General features: G+C 45.1%; 1 protein-coding gene across 1 annotated transcript in view; it reads left to right on the top strand.

The window, feature by feature from the left end:
• SNX7 (sorting nexin 7) overlaps positions 1–13045 on the top strand; it is a 161550-nt gene extending 148505 nt beyond the window's left edge. Inside the window, exon 9 of the mRNA XM_089677281.1 lies at positions 12608–13045. Coding sequence (XP_089533407.1) covers positions 12608–12688 — 81 coding nt within the window. The 3' untranslated portion in view covers positions 12689–13045. The remainder of the gene's footprint in view (positions 1–12607) is intronic.
• Positions 13046–15902: the final 2857 nt, after the last annotated feature.

Below are 15902 nucleotides of genomic sequence, written 5' to 3' on the forward strand. Positions count from 1 at the left end.
TTATTTTCTGTTAAGGGGTACTCTGATGGGTCCATTTTATGTCAAGGGGCACTCTGATGGGCATCTTTTGTGTTAAAGGGGCACTCTGGTGGGCACATGTTATGTTAAGCGGGCACAAATGGGCACATACTGTGGAAAGTGGCACAAATGGGCACATACTGTGGAAAGTGGCACTCTGATGGGCACATGTGATGGAAAGGGGAAGTCTGATCGGCACATGTGATAGGGAAATATGATGGGAAGGGGTACTTTGAGTGTAAGGGGGCACTCTGACGGGAATACCTGATGTAAGGTGGCACTGTGATGGGGATACCTGATGTAAAGGGGCACTCTGATGGGAACACCTGATGTAAAGGGGCACTCTGTAGGGCACACCTGATGTGATGGAAATACATGATGTAAATTTGCACTCTGATGGCGACACCTAATGTAAATTGGCACACTGATGTGCACACCCTGTTCAGGCCTTGGCCTGAAGAAATGTTTAGGGACCAGACCTCCTTGAATTTTAATTCCGTACCAGTGCTATAGGTCATGGAAGAAGGTGAGTGTATGGTACACTTATTCAGTGTTGGGAAACACTATTAATATGCACGGTGGAGAAATGCAAATATTGGATCATTTCATTTTGGAGCCCATATAATTTTTTTTCTTAATGTGAGTGCGTGTAGTGTGTAGTTTTTTTTAAAACCATGTTGCACTACGGTATATATTTAGCTTTTTCATGCACGGTTTGCAGTTAAGATTCAATGAAGATCTAGTACGTGGAAGGAATATCACATAGGTCACAATCTGGAGGCTACACAGTCCTTCTAAAAGTGACCTATTATTATTATACATTATTTATATAGCGCCAAAAGGTTTGCTCAGCGCTGTACATTATAGTGGGAGACAGTACATGAGACAATACAGTAACAAGACAAAACACGAGGGGTTCGAGGGCCCTACTCTTTCGAGCTTACAATATAGGAGGGAGGGGATAGTGGTACAGGAGGAAGTGACTGTGGGGGATGGAGTTGTAGGAGGAGTGTGGAGTGTAGATCGGCTGTTAGGTCAGGGTGGGGTAGGCTTCCTGAAGAGATGGGTTTTCAGGGTGCGCCTAAAGGTGAGGAGGGAAGGTGACAGTCTGATGGATTGGGGTAGTGAGTTCCAGAGGATGGGGGAAGTCCTGGAGAAGTCCTGCAGTCGGGCGTGGGAGGTGGAGACCAGGGAGCTAGAAAGTAGGAGGTCTTGTGAGGAGCGAAGATTACAGGTAGGGTGGTATTTGGGTATCAGGTCGGTGAGGTAGTTTGGGGCAGCGTTATGAATGGCTTTGTATGTCAGTGTTAGTAGTTTGAATTTAATGCATTGGGCAATCGGGAGCCAGTGGAGGGAATGACAGAGGGGGGTGGCAGAAGCAGAGCGGTTGGTGAGGTGGATGAGTCTGGTCGCTGAGTTCAGGATAGACTGAAGCGGGGATAGTCTGTGATGAGGTAGGCCGGTGAGGAGGGACTTACAGTAGTCGAGTCGTGAGATAATAAGGGAGTGAACGAGTTGTTTAGTAGTATCTGGGGTTAGGAACTTACATATTTTGGAGATGTTGTGGAGATGGAGCCTGCATGAGTTTGCCAACGATTGGACATGGGGTTGGAAGGACAGGTTTGAGTCAAGAGTGACACCTAGGACTTTGGCTTGTGGGGTGGGACTGATGGTGGTGTTAGTCGTGATGGAGAGGGTGGGGGGGGGGCACGGGCTGGGGGGAAAATTAGGAGCTCGGTTTTGGAAAGGTTCAATTTGAGGAAATGGAGCGACATCCAGTCTGATATGTCGTTCAGTAGGTGGCTGATACGGGCGGAGACTGAGGGAGTGAGGTGAGGGGTGGAGAGGTAAATTTGCATGTCATCGGCGTAGAGGTGGTAGTTGAAGCTGTGGGAGTGTATCAGTTTTCCGAGGGAGGAGGTGTAGATGGAGAAAAGAAGGGGCCCGAGGACAGAGCCTTGGGGGACCCCAACAGAGGGGGAGAGAGGGGGAGGTGGTGGCGTTATAGGTAACGCTGAAAGAGCGTTGGGATAGATAGGAGAGCCAGGAGGGAGCGGAGTCTCTGATGCCGAGGGAGTGTAGTTTATTGAGGAGGGGGTGGTTAACTGTGTCGAAGGCCGTGGAAAGATCGATAAGTAAGAGACCTGAGCAGTGGCCATTAGCTTTGGCAGTTAGCAGGTCGTTAGTGATTTTGAGTAGGGCGGTTTCGGTGGAGTGTAGGCGACGGAAGCCAGACTGTAGTGGATCGAGGAGGTTGTTGTCAGTGAGGTGGGCACTTAGGCGATTGTAGACTAAGCGCTCAAGGAGCTTGGAAGTAAATGGCAATAGGGAGATGGGTCTAAGGTTGTTCAGGTCGGTGGAGTCCAGGGAGGGTTTTTTGAGTATGGGAGTGATGTGCGCGTGCTTTAGGAGGGAGGGGAATGCGCCAGTGGAGAGGGAGAGATTAAATATGTGGGTGAGGGAGCGTAGGATGGAGGAGGAGGGTGACCGGAGGAGTTGTGTGGGGACAGGGTCAAGAGAGCAAGTGGTGAGGCGGGCTTCTGAGAAGACCTTAGTGACCTCCTCAGTGGTAACAGTGCTGAAGGAGCGGAGTGTTGGGGAGGATAAGGTGTGCGGGATGTTAGGTGTGGTGGGGGGCAGGGCGGTTGCGAGGTCAGAGGAGGGGAGAGTTGATGGGGTTATAGTGGGAGGGAGGCTAGGTGGGGAGGTAGGTTGAGCATTGGCGATATCCTTACAGATTGCGTCGATCTTATTTTGGAAGTGAATGGCAATCTCGTGGGCGGTGAGTGAGGTACTGGGTGGGGGTGCAGAGAGTAGGGAGTTGAAAATGGAGAAGAGCCAGCAAGGACAGGTGGAGAGGGTGTTGATGAGGGTAACGAAGTAGGCTTGTTTGGCGGCGTGGAGGGAGGAGGTATAGGTGAGGAAGGCGGATTTGTAGAGGGAGAAGGCGCAAGGGGATCTGGTTTTACGCCATGATCACTCCAGCGCATGACTGCGTCGTTTAAGATTTTTAGTGTGGTCGTGCCAGTGTTGAAGCGGTCGGGATCTAATTCTACGTGTGGTCGGGTGCTAAGGAGTCTAGGGCAGCTGATAGCGAGTTGTTGTACGCAGTAGTGGCCAGGTCAGGGCATGACAGTGGAAGGATACTGTCGTACAGACGGTCAGCTGCAGAGTGGAGAGGGGCCGGGTTCAGGTTATGGCTAGTGATGGTTTGAGGTTCCGGGTGGGGGGGTGTTAGAGGACGGGGAGATGGAGAACGTAATGAGGTTGTAGTCAGAGAGAGGGAAAGGGTTGTTTGTGAAGTTATGGAGGGTGCAGATATGGGAGAAAACGAGGTCCAGGGTGTTCCCGTCGGTGTGGGTGGAGGACTGTGTGCACTGTGTGAGTAAAAAAGAAGAGGTTAAGTGGAGTAGTTGGGATGTAGCCGGATTGTTGACATTGATAGGGATATTGAAGTCTCCAAGGATGATGGTGGGTAGCTCAGAGGAGAGGAAGAAGGGTAGCCAGGCGGAAAAGTCATCAAGGAAGCGGGATACGGGTCCAGGAGGCCGATAGATTACTGCAATCCTCAGAGGGGTGGGGGAGAAGAGTCGGGTGCAGTGGGCCTCGAAGGAGGAGAAGGATAGAGAGGGGGGGTTTGGGAGGACCTGGAAGGTGCTCAGCAGTGACAAGAGCATGCCGACCCCACCACCTCTACGGCCACTCGGACCTCCATAGGAGAGTGCCGCAGAGGAGGTGGAGTCTGTGCTTGGATCCAGGTTTCGGTGATCGCTAAGAGGTTGAGTGGGAGATAAAGAGGTCATGGATGGCGGTGAGCTTGTTGCAAACCGATCGGGTGTTCAGGAGTGCAATCCAGAGTGGAGGGGTGGATGCGGGGAGGAGGGGGACAGGTATAAGGTTGAGGGGGTTGCGGCTGTTTGTAGGAGTAGGAGGGTGCCTAGTGGGTGAGTGAGGTGGTGAGGGGCCAGGGTTCCGGGGGGATATCCCCGGTGGTTATGGGGAGGAAAATGGTGAGAAAGGTGGCATGGGAGCGGGATGTGCAAGAGCGTGAGGGTCTGTTAGTGGTGGCGTGTGGGTCGGTGGGAGAGTGGAGTATCAGGAGGAAGTGGTGAGAGCCGTAGTGGGGAGATGGAAGTAGTGAGGGTCCGACGTATAGTTGTTTTGGGGGAGTAGGGGGGTAGAGGGAGGAGATTTTGTGAATGGAGGAGAGGAGTACGATGAGGAGGAGTACAGGTGGCATATTAGGAGGGTGGGCGGAGTGCTGGTCAATTTGAGGGAGGTGAAAGGTTTCACATCAGGTCGTATAGATGGGGAGAGTCTGTCGCGCAGTGGCAGAGGAGTTCATCTGTGGGAGAGGAGGGAGAGTGGTGGGCAGCTGGATCTGCTGCTGGCTAGTCATGGCAGTCTGTGGGTGCTGTAGGCCGGTGTCTGGAGGTGCTGTAGGGCGCGGCGTCTGTAGGTGCTGTAGGGCGCGGCGTCTGTAGGTGCTGTAGGGCGCGGCGTCTGTAGGTGCTGTAGGGCGTGGCGTCTGTAGGTGCTGTAGGGCGCGGCGTCTGGAAGTGCTGTAGGGCGCGGCGTCTGAAGGTGCTGTAGGGACCTGCGTCTGGAGGTGCTGTAGAGCCCGGCCACTGGAGGTGCTGTAGGGCCTGGCATCAGAGGTGCTGTAGGGCCCGGCGCCTGTAAGTCGACGTCTGGAGGTGCAGTAGGGCCCGGCGTCTGCGGGTGCTGTGGGCCGGCGCTTGTAGGTATTGCGGGCCAGCGTCTGTGGGAGCAGTAGGGTCCGGCGCCTGTGGGTGTTGTAGGGCCCGGCGCCTGTGGGTGTTCTAGGCCGCGTGGCAAGCTCACATGACGGGGCTCAGGGCTGAGCGGTGGTGGGGCACGGGGTTCGGCTCTGTGGCACAGTGGGGAGCAGGGGAGCCGTGCTGATGGTGGCTTACCCTTCTCAGTGCCAGCAGTGGTGGCTTCTCCTCATGGTACAGGAGTAGGAGACAGGGCTCTCTCAGCGGCGGTGACCGTCGGTACTGGTAGGGGTTGTGGTAGGTTCCCCTCTTTCTGGCGCGGGACGGTGGCTTCTTGGGTTGGCAGGGAGGACTGCGGTTTCGCAGGCCGCGGTAGGCCCAGTACCCCTCCTGGGTGACGGCGGGGCCTCCGGAGCGGCGGAGTCACGGGTCACTGCGGCGGTTGTAGGTACCGACGGGGGTGGGGGTGGTGGTTGCGTCCCCTCGTCTCTCTTGCTGGAGCGGAGGCGTCTCAGAGGCAACTCGGTACGTCACGGCCGGCAGGAAAGACCGCGGCTTTAGGTGCTGCGGTAGGCCGCAAGCTGCCGGAGCTCCGCCGGAAGGAGAGAGCACCCAGCACCCCTTCAGGGTGTTGGCAGGACCTCCGGCGGTTGCTTCGGGGCCTGCTAAGCCCGGATGGCAGTGGAGTTGGCAGGGGCGCTGGAACTGGCGATCATGCGGCCACTCCGGACGCCATCTTGTATTTAACAGATTTAACCTATTATAATTTGTAGATGAAACTTCAGGGTGAGCAGGGAGTGGGTCTACAACCCAAGCACATTTTTGGATGAAAGCACAACATTAGGACTTTATACGTTGAATTGGACTGATATATCTTCACATTTGATTTTTTGAGGATTGTTATTATTTGTTTGCTATTAAGCTTATGTTTCACAATGAGGAGTTAGTGCACCACATTTTATTTACAGTAATTGTTCATTTTAATTGAGAGTACACTTGACTAGTGAGTGCAGCAATCTCCTCCTCCTTCTTTCATTATACTTAGGGTGTAGCAGCGCACAAGCTTATATTATCTGCATCCTTTCCCAGCCAGTGTCATTAGTATAGTGTACAGTATTATGTCTGATCACTGTATTCGTGTCAGTACTGACATCAGCGTCAATTAGAGTACCTCTCAGCGAAGGCCTATTAGCACCAGATTACTCTCCACACTATCAGAGTCCCTCTATAAATCACTGATCACCATTACCATATAGCGTTAAAGCTGCATTAAATTCCAGCATATGTACCATAGTTTGTAGACGCTATAACTTTCACACAAATCAATTAATCTACACTCAGTGGGAGTTTTATTTTATCAGACATGTAGCAGAATACATTTTGGCCTATATTTTTGAAGACATATGATTTTTTTTTACTTTTTTATTGCATATGTTTTAAAACAGGAAGTAGAAAATATATATTTTTTCAAAATGTTCTGTCTTTTTTCATTTATATAATAAAAAGAATAAACCCAGTGGTGATCAAATACCACCAAAAGAAAGTTCTATTGGTGTGAAAAAATGATATAAATATCATTTGGGTACAGTGTTGCATGACCGAGCAATTGTCAATTAAAGTAACACAGTGCTGAATAGCAAAAAATGCCCTGGTCATGAAGGAGGTAAAACCTTCCAGAGGTCAAGTGGTTAAAGTATTTAACTACTTCTGAAACAGGAGATTTTGTTAAAATAAATGATTGTTTACCTACGCTGTTTTTCATGTCTTATTAGTATAGTCTTCCCAGATTTTACATTCCTAAAAGGTGCAGGATTGTTACATAATTCAACACGTACATATTCCCTGCATCTTTTGACAGCTATCTGGTTATTGAATGTTCTCAGATGATCAGACAACATACTAAGTCTGTGTGATCTGGCTGAGGAGCAACTGTTCCCTGTACATTCTATAGAGCCTTTCAAAATACTTGGTGAAAAATGTTACTTCCTTTTACATATAGGAGACGACAAAGTTTAAATAGTCTCTAAACATAATTTGCTGTACAGAAATTCCAGTGTGCGGATGTTGTCAGCTCCTTCTTGTAGCCTGATGTATTCTGTAGTCAAAACTCAAAATAAAGCCATGAAATGTGTACAAGGAGTATAGCCTACCTGGGCAGGGCTTCAGTATTGTGCAGGCATTTCTGTAATGTATAAGTCCTCAGTCCTTCTTTGTGGTAGTTTGTTGATCTGGGAACACATTTTGCATCCTCTTGTCAAATTTAAATCAGCTTTGGAAGTCTAAACCTGGCAGGTTACCCATCAAACTGACCCACCCATTCTTCCTTTTTATTGAGCTCTCTGGAATATGACTGCAATGCATTACACTTAATTCACATTAATGTAAATTTAATGGGCTTTTTGACTTTAGCACAACTACAAAGCCTTCTGGAGAACCTTGCCAGGGATTGAGCCACAATGCCTTTTTTTAACAGCAGATGACCTAGGCAGTATAGCAAATATGCACATATGTCAGCTATTGTTTTATAGCATAGGTGCTCAACCTGTGGCCCCCCAGGTGTGTCTGAACTACAAATCCCATGGGCATTGCAAGGCTGACAGTTACAGGCATGACTCCCAAAGGTAGAGGCATGATGGGACTTGTATTTCCACCACAGCTGGAGGGCCACAGGTTAAGCACCCATGTTTTATAGGAAACCTGTGCTGAGAGAGATACAACGGGATGCCCTTGCCAAATACTTTCTGAAAATGTTTGTCAGTCATGGACTTTTTGAGCCACCATCCAGCCAATGAAATCAGAACTCTTCAACTGCAAACTTGTTTGGGGTTAGTGAGTTGAAAAGAACTGGTTGCAGAAGCCACATTACATGCAGTCATTGGATATGGAAGGTCTTTAGGCATCTGCTGTGTCTGGTTTAGAATCTTCATATTTTGCTTGATGTCTTAGTATCCATCAGTCAGCAGCGCACTATGGAGTGTGTTCTGACTCAACTACAAGACCATAAACTTTATCTCCAGCAATGTATACAGCTATACAACGTGGTGTTGAATCTATCTCTTGCATCGGGTCAGGCAGTTTAACTCAATGAATAAACTCACATGTTGAGGAAGTCAGATGAGGAAAACCATTTGAATGTTCCATTTAATGGAGGAAAATCATAGGTAGAAAAATGTTACTGTTGTAAGCCTCATGGAAAGATGCATACAGGTAGACAGGATACAGTGGAATGACTACAGAGAGAGACAGTGGGGAGGGGTATACACAAGTACGATGAGAGAAAGCACTCAGCTTAGACAGAAGACAGCTTAAAGACACAGAGCAATGATAAACAAGTGATGGTCACAGAGAAATAATAATAAAACAAATAGTGTAACACAACAGAGTGTTCATATACCAATGGCTTTATATTTTTCTTAATTTTCTACCTGGCCACAACCAAAATGTAAAAAAATCTAAACTTTCCACAGTAGAACCTGCATCATCTTTAGAAGTGTAATAGAAGAATACAGGTGATTGCATTTATATCTCTAACCAAAATAGTGAATACTGTGTGTGAACTCCGATAAACAAAAATGGAAAATACATTTTTAAAAAATCATACAAACTATAAAGAAAGCATGAAACACAATATGAGATTACCATAGTTACAAAAATGCAGAAATTAAGTGTTGCGCTCATAAAAAATATAAATGTGAAATATAATGGTATTAAATATTTATATTTTTTATGAATTAGCGGAACACTTATTTTCTGCATTTAAATTATGCATTTTCTTTCCTGGCTCGGTACATGAGCTATGATTAACACAACCCACACTCCCTCATTATGGGATTTGATTGGCAGAAGTGGGAGCCAAATTCTTCCGCTGCTATCAGTCTGCCCAGTGAGCAGGGACAGAGCCGGGAGAGCCCCTGCTTTTGTGCACATCGAGACCGAGCTCAGGTAATTATAAGGGTGGGGAAAACCTGTGCAATATCGAGATTGGGCTCAGGTACGTATAAGGGGTGGTCAGGGGAGTTCCTGTGCAACATCGATCGGGCTCAGGTAAATATAAGGGGTGAGGGGAATCCTGTGCAATATTGAGATTGGGCTCAGGTACCGTACGTATAAGGGGTGGTCTGGCGAGATCCTGTGCAACATCGATGGGGCTCTGGTAAATATAAGGGGGGGAATCCTGTGCAACAAAAGTTTTTTTTTTTTTAACTTAATGCATTATGGTAAAAACCTTAAGGCTTTAGAACCACTTTCAGAATTGTTCAGAAACTCTGAGGATAGGCAAATCTAGTTGAGTTGGCAGCCCATTTAAAGTGAATGGGCTGCCTTAATAAACCCATCTTACAATGCAAGTTAAGGGCGGTGAACCTGGCCAAAGAAAGCTTTCACTGTCCCAGTCTACCTAACATCCATCCTGAAAGGTGTCTGCATGGTGGTTTTACATGCATCTTAGCTACACTAAGGTGAAGTTACGCTTGACACTGAGCTGCCTGATTCAGCCATTCATCCATATAGTAAGACATTGTGCCTTCAAATGTTCTCTTTTCCACACTAAACTTAGGCCACACTTAAATGTGTTTTGTGAAAATTTTTAAAGTGTTATTTAAAGAGGCATGGTAAAATAAAGTTTATTGTATTGTTGCTGTTTTAAGTTCATGTGTATTGTTTTATACTTTACTTGCACTTTTTTTTTAAAAGCATACAGCTACATTCGGCCTCTGATGGTACTGATGTTTGAGCTTCTGCTTTTTTTTAACACAATTTCAGGTGTTTGTTTTGCACGTATTCATGCGCATATTCGCGTTTGCACAATATCTTTTTAGGGAAAATTAGTTCATATTTATGCTCATATGGGCATATACGCATGCATTTCATGTATCCACGTGTATGCAGCATAAATAATGCAGATTTTTTTTTTTTTTTTTTTTTATTCTGAGGAATATGCGTTGTTTGTTTACGTGCCTGTGTGCAAAGGCACATTGTAAATAATGGGCTACATTTTAGCTCAGTAAAAAAAAAAACAAAAACGCTGTACTGAACTTTTTCAAGGTGCAGTATGCAAGAGGCCTAAGGCTCCATACTCTCTAGCAGCTGAAAAAATGCTGAATAAAAAAAACACTAATATTAGCATTTTTTGACAACATTTTTGCAGTGTTTAGGAGTGTTTTCAAAAAAGTATTTAAAAAAAGAGCAGTGTCAATCGGCATCCTTAAGAACCAGCTGATTGACAAGGAGCAACTTGTCCCCTTGTTGATGGGCACAAGGGCCTCTTGCCCACAACTCTGGGCAGTGATTGTGGGGGTCTGCAGGCATAGTCTTATCGGAATCTGTAAGCCCCCTTTAAGAAAGGGGCCCCCAAATCCTGCCCCCCCATGTGACTGAGTATGGGGTATGTTGTATCCCTACTCATTCACCAAAAAACTGTCAAAAATCAATAAAAATATTTGGGAGGTCCTTTATTAAAAAGAAAACAATGTTCACCGAAGTAAATCCAGCATCAATCACGATGACCTTTGCTGACCCGAAAAGATAAAAGGAAACGAAATAAAGTTCCGCACCTGCCGTCTGACAGCTTTGCCATCTCCAATCGCTAAATAAACAAAGGAGCCACCAGTGATGTCACTGAGTGACCCCACCCCTTGTTATTTTTTTTTTTTAAAGGGGGAGCTGTCAGACACCGGGAGCCAGCATCAGGTGCAGGCCTTCCACATGTCGAGGGCTTGTGACCTAGTATGGTTCAGGGGGTGGGGGGAGAGCGCTCGCTCATTCCCCCCAGCCCTTCCTGGCCTGCAAGGCTGCATGCTCGGATAAGGGTCTGGTATGGATTTTGTGGGTGACCCCCCCACGCCATTTTATTTTATTTTTAATTTTGGTGTGGGGTTCACCATAAAATCCATACCAGACCCGGAAAGCCAGGTATGGCTTGGGGGGGGGGGGGGGGGTCCATTTTATTTTCTTTCTGAAATTTGTATTGCCAATTATTTTGTTTACACTCTGCTGTCAGCTGTAAACCCTATAGTCCTCCATTGTTAAGGATGCTGCGGCAGCCGACTTGCCGGCCTGCTTCTTAACAACCAGCTATTCACAGGGGGAAAGAAAATAGGTTTTTTTTCTGCTGGCAAATTGCTCCTAAATATGCAAAAAAGGTGTTTTTTGTCTATTTCTATAAGCTGAAGATTGAGAAATGCTTCTAGCCTAGTAGAGTGTGGACACATAGGATTATTTGCTTCTAGGGGCAAAAAAAAACCCTCATAAGTGGCTGCTAGATGCTTAAAAATAAGCTAGTGTGCACGGAGCCTTACTGCATTTCAAATTCGCTTTCACCTATTGCTTAACATGATTCAAATAAATACATCAGAAACAATTGAGTACTGACGTGATACTTTTTCTATTTGCACTAACATAAAATTTTGAGGAAAAGGTTTCGGGGTATGTCCCCTTCTTCAAGTCCAAGCAGTACTATTACAACGTTTTAGCAGAATGTTAGAAGAGATGTGGGGGATGAGAAAAAAAAAAGCAGAAAGAAACACAACCCTAGGGTTAGCCTAGAGATAAGACACATCAAAGCAAAAGCAAAGAATGGGGGGGGAGAACTACATTCACAGAGGGAGTGATAAAAATGTTGGATAATGATTGAGGAATCCCATGTCCAAATTAAGGCCGTTATCTCTTGGGTCAAATAGAATTATCATTCTTCGTTCAAAAGTTTTTCTTTCCTGAACGGATTTGAAATTTCCTTTAAGAACTAAAACATTGAGATCTTCCATAATGTGGTCTGGTTGTGCGAAATGGTGTCCCACAGGTGTGCAAAAGTCATCTTCTTTATGTTCCTTGATGGTATGTCTGTGCAAATTCATCCTTGTTTGCAACTTCTGTCCTGTTTCGCCAACATAAGATCCTTTGCTACATTTTCTGCACTGGATAAGATACACAACATTACTAGAGGTGCAGCTGTATGATCCGGAGATTTTGAAGATCCCTTTTGAGTGTCTGACACTTTTTGATGGATTAATTTGGTTGCACAGCTTGCAGCGTTTTTTATTGCAGGGTTTGCTTCCATTATTTCTGACCTCATAATCAGAAGGAAGTTTCCTACTGATTAGTTTATTTCTGAGGTTAGGGGGTTGTCTGGAAGCTAGTATTGGGGGTTTTTGGAATATGTATTTCAGAGTTCCATCCTTTGTTATGATGGGTTGTAAATCTTTGATTATTTTTCTTATTCCTTCTAGTGCTGGGTTGTATGTGGTTACTAGAGGTACACGTTGTTTGTTTTTTTCTCTTTGTACTGAAGTAGATTTTCCCTTCGGGTTCTCAAGACTGTGTTTATGCTGGTGTTGATAGTTTTGTCATTGTAACCTTTCTTATGGAAGGAGTCTGCTAGTGTCCCAAGATCTGTATCTCTGTCTCTTGGGTCAGAACATATTCGGTGGTATCTAATGGCCTGACTGTGTAAGATGGCACGTTTCATGTGTTGGGGGTGGAAGCTAAAATGGAAGATAAAACACTAATACGGCTACAATAACCTCAAATAAATACATCAAAATTGGACAAAAAAATGCAAATTCCTACATTAAGTTTTAGGAGATGTAAAAAAAAATCTTCTAACCCCTATTGAGTAAACAGATTGCTCAACATTTATGTAAAAGCAAAGGAAATGGCATGACTACTGTCCCTATTTTCCTCTCTTCTTGATTAAAAGTCAAGCCCAGAGTGATCAGCAGGGTCTTACTCAGGCACAATATTACTAGAGCTAGCAGTCAGTCTCAAGTATAGGTAGTTCTACTTTGTCAACTTTTCTGTTATTTCCTGTGAATAAATATAATTTTTATAACCAACATCTGTTGTCTTTTTTGCAGTGCCTTGCCACATGGGAATCTTTTCTTTCATCTCAGTCATGTGACGTACACATTGATGCAAGCCAAGAGGACAGTTCCTGAGCACCATTAAATAACTCTGAATGCCTTGCTTATTCATTCAGTGTCCAATAACCAAAGAAGTGACCTTATTTATGCAAGGACCACCTGGAGATAGACACATAATATATTCTGTATTATACTGTAAACACAAAGCACTGCCAAAGCCAATACTGGCATAGTCTTCCAGGCTCCAAAAAGCACCCTGTCAATTACAGATCAGGTATTCAGCCGCCAAGACTTGCAGTATGTTTTTATGCATGACAGACATTTGGATAGGGTTGTGTAAATCATGTCTGTGTATTCTCCAACCTTTTGTATCTAGTAATTGTTTTAACTATTCTGTAATATGAAGCCATTTAATTAAAGCTTTTAATAGGAGTTTTGCAAGCTTGTGTTTAATATAGTATGTAATTGGGAACAAAGCACAATACGTGACAGAGGAAAGGTAACCTTTAACATAAATCTAAATCCAAGAAAAGAAAGAAAAAAAAATTCTGGATGCAATGTTTTGTTTTTGGGGGGTTTTTTTAAATATATTTACACCTGGCAGTTCTGCCAGTGACACACTTGCTGTTCTAGGCGGATAAAACAGAACATTTTAATGGTACAGACCAAAAGGAAGCAAATAAGTGGCTTTTATTGTCAGGCTTTTCATATATTTAAAGGATAAGTTAACCTTTTTGACAAAAATAATAATGCACATTTTTTTGTAGGTAAAAAAAATGTGCGTTTATTATTTTTGTCTGCCTAAGTCTGGAAAGCATTGCGCCAGTGATCAGTAGATCGCTGATGATATGCAGGTCTCCTGCAGACCTCTCAGATATCTGCTTGCCGTACGGGATGTACGATCAGGCAGATATTCTGACAGGAAGCTTCAATGAACTACTACGGCACTCCGCAGCACCATGGTAGTTCATTAAAAACTACAAGCCCACAGCTGCTAATGCTGGTGGGACTTGTAGGCACTCATTCACCGAACTCTGTGAATAAGTGACGCGGCTGTGTGGGCGGAACCCATGCTGTTTTCCAATCTGACAGATTAGTATGGGAAGAAGTTTCCCCATACTATTTGTCAGAGGGAGGGGGTGCGGTGAGCGTGGCTGCAGTTATGGGAACATGTTACATGTTCCGCCTGTTTTTAGGGTGGAACATGTAACATGTTCCCAAAAGTGAACTTATCCTGTAGGCCAGGTTCACATACAATTAGGTCCATATATATTTGGACACAGGCACAATTTTCATACTTTTGGCTCTGTATGCCACCAGAATAAATTAAAACGAAACAATCCAAATGAATTTGAAGTGCAGACTTTCAGCTTTAATTGAAAGGGTTGAACATAAATATCAAGTACAAATTTCAGGAACAGCAGCCATTTTTATACACAGTCCCTCCATTTTCAGGGGCTCAAATGTAATTGGACAAATGAATATAATCATAAATAAAATGTTCATTTTTAATATCTTGTTGATAATCCTTTACTGGCAATGACTGCCTGGAGTCTGGAACCCATGGACATTACCAAAGACTGGGTTTCCTCCTTTCTGATGCTTTGCCAGGCTCTAACTGCAGCTGTCTTCAGTTGTTCTTTGTTTGTGGATCTTTCTGCCTTTAGTTTTGCCTTCAGCAAGTGAAATGCATGCTCAGTTGGGTTGAGACCAGGTGATTGACTAGGTCATTGCAAAATTTTCCCCCTCTTTTCCTTCAAAAGCTCCTGGGTAGCTTTCGCAGTGTGTTTTGGATCATTGTCCATCTGTACTGTGAAGCGCTGTCCAATCAACTTTGCTGCATTTGGCTGAATCTAGGCTGACAGTATATCTCTAAACACTGCAGAATTCATCCGGCTGCTTCTGTCACATCATCAATAAACGCCAATGACCCAGTGCCACTGGAAACCATGCATGCCAATGCCATCACACTGCTTCCACCATGTTTTACAGATGACATTGTGTGCTTTGAATCATGAGCTGTTCCAAGCCTTCTCCACACTTTTTTCTTCCCATCATTCTGGTACAGATTAATCTTAGTTTCATCCGTCCAAAGAATGCTTTTCCAGAACTGATCTGGCTTTTTTTAGATGTTTTTTGGCAAAATCTAATTTGGCTTTTCTATTCTTCAGGCTTATGAATGGTTGCACCTTGTGGTGAACTCTCTGTATTTGCTCTCGTGAAGTCTTCTCTTGATTGTAGACTTTGACAATGATATGCCCACCTTCAGAAAAGTGTCCTTCACTTGTCTGGATGTTGTGAATGGGTTTTTCTTTACCATAGAGAGGATCCTGCGATCATCCACCACTGGTGTCTTCCGTGGACGTCCATGCCTTTTTTATGTTGCTGAGCTCGCCAGTGCGTTCTTCTTTCCTCAGAATGTACCAAACTGTTGATTTAGCCACTCCTAATGTTGCCGCTATCTCTCTGATGGATTTGTTTTGTTTGTGAAGCCTTACAATGGCCTGTTTCACTTGCATGGACAGCTCCTTTGAACGCATAATGTAGGTTCACAGCAGTGGATTCCAAATGCAAATACCACACTTAGAATCAACTCCAGACCTTTTACCTACTTAATTGATGAAGAAATAATGGAGTAGCCCACACCTGGCCATGAAACCACTTTTGATTCAATTGTCCAATTACGTTTGGTCTTTTGCAAAAGGGAGATGGCTACTGTTAAGAGCTGTAATTCCTAAACCCTTCCTCCAATTTAGATGTACATACCCTCAAATTAAACTTGAGAGGGTGCACTTTCAGCCCATATCCATTATATCGTATGTACTCTCCAGCGCCTCAGGATATGCACAGTCAAAGGGGAAGCCAAGGGAACCAGGACAGCGACAACCAAAGGAAATGTTTCAGGGGTGCAGCCCTCCTCAGACGGGGAGATCAGCCACTAGATAAAGAAAAAACAGGTGGCGCACACACCTAGTGCATTATCCAAGGTTTATTGAAAGGAGTGAAAGATAAAAACATACTCACAGACGAAGCTTATATCTAAAAAGCATTGCAAAATGACGATGGCCACAACGGCAGGCAAGGTGTTCCCACTGTCAGTGCAGTCAAATGGCTGACGCGTTTCGAGGAAGAATCCCTTTCCTCAGAGATAATGACCAGCCTCTGATGCAGATGTGTAATGCATGGATAATGGGAGCCTTGCTGGTGATGCCTCGTCCCTGAAATGCGTCAGCCATTTGACCGCACTGACAGTGGGAACACCTTGCCCGCCGTTGTGGCCATCGTCATT

This window comes from Staurois parvus, unplaced genomic scaffold, assembly GCF_062004578.1.
Source record: "Staurois parvus isolate SC_StPar_1 unplaced genomic scaffold, SC_StPar_1.0 ptg000183l, whole genome shotgun sequence".
Lineage (NCBI taxonomy): Eukaryota > Metazoa > Chordata > Amphibia > Anura > Ranidae > Staurois > Staurois parvus.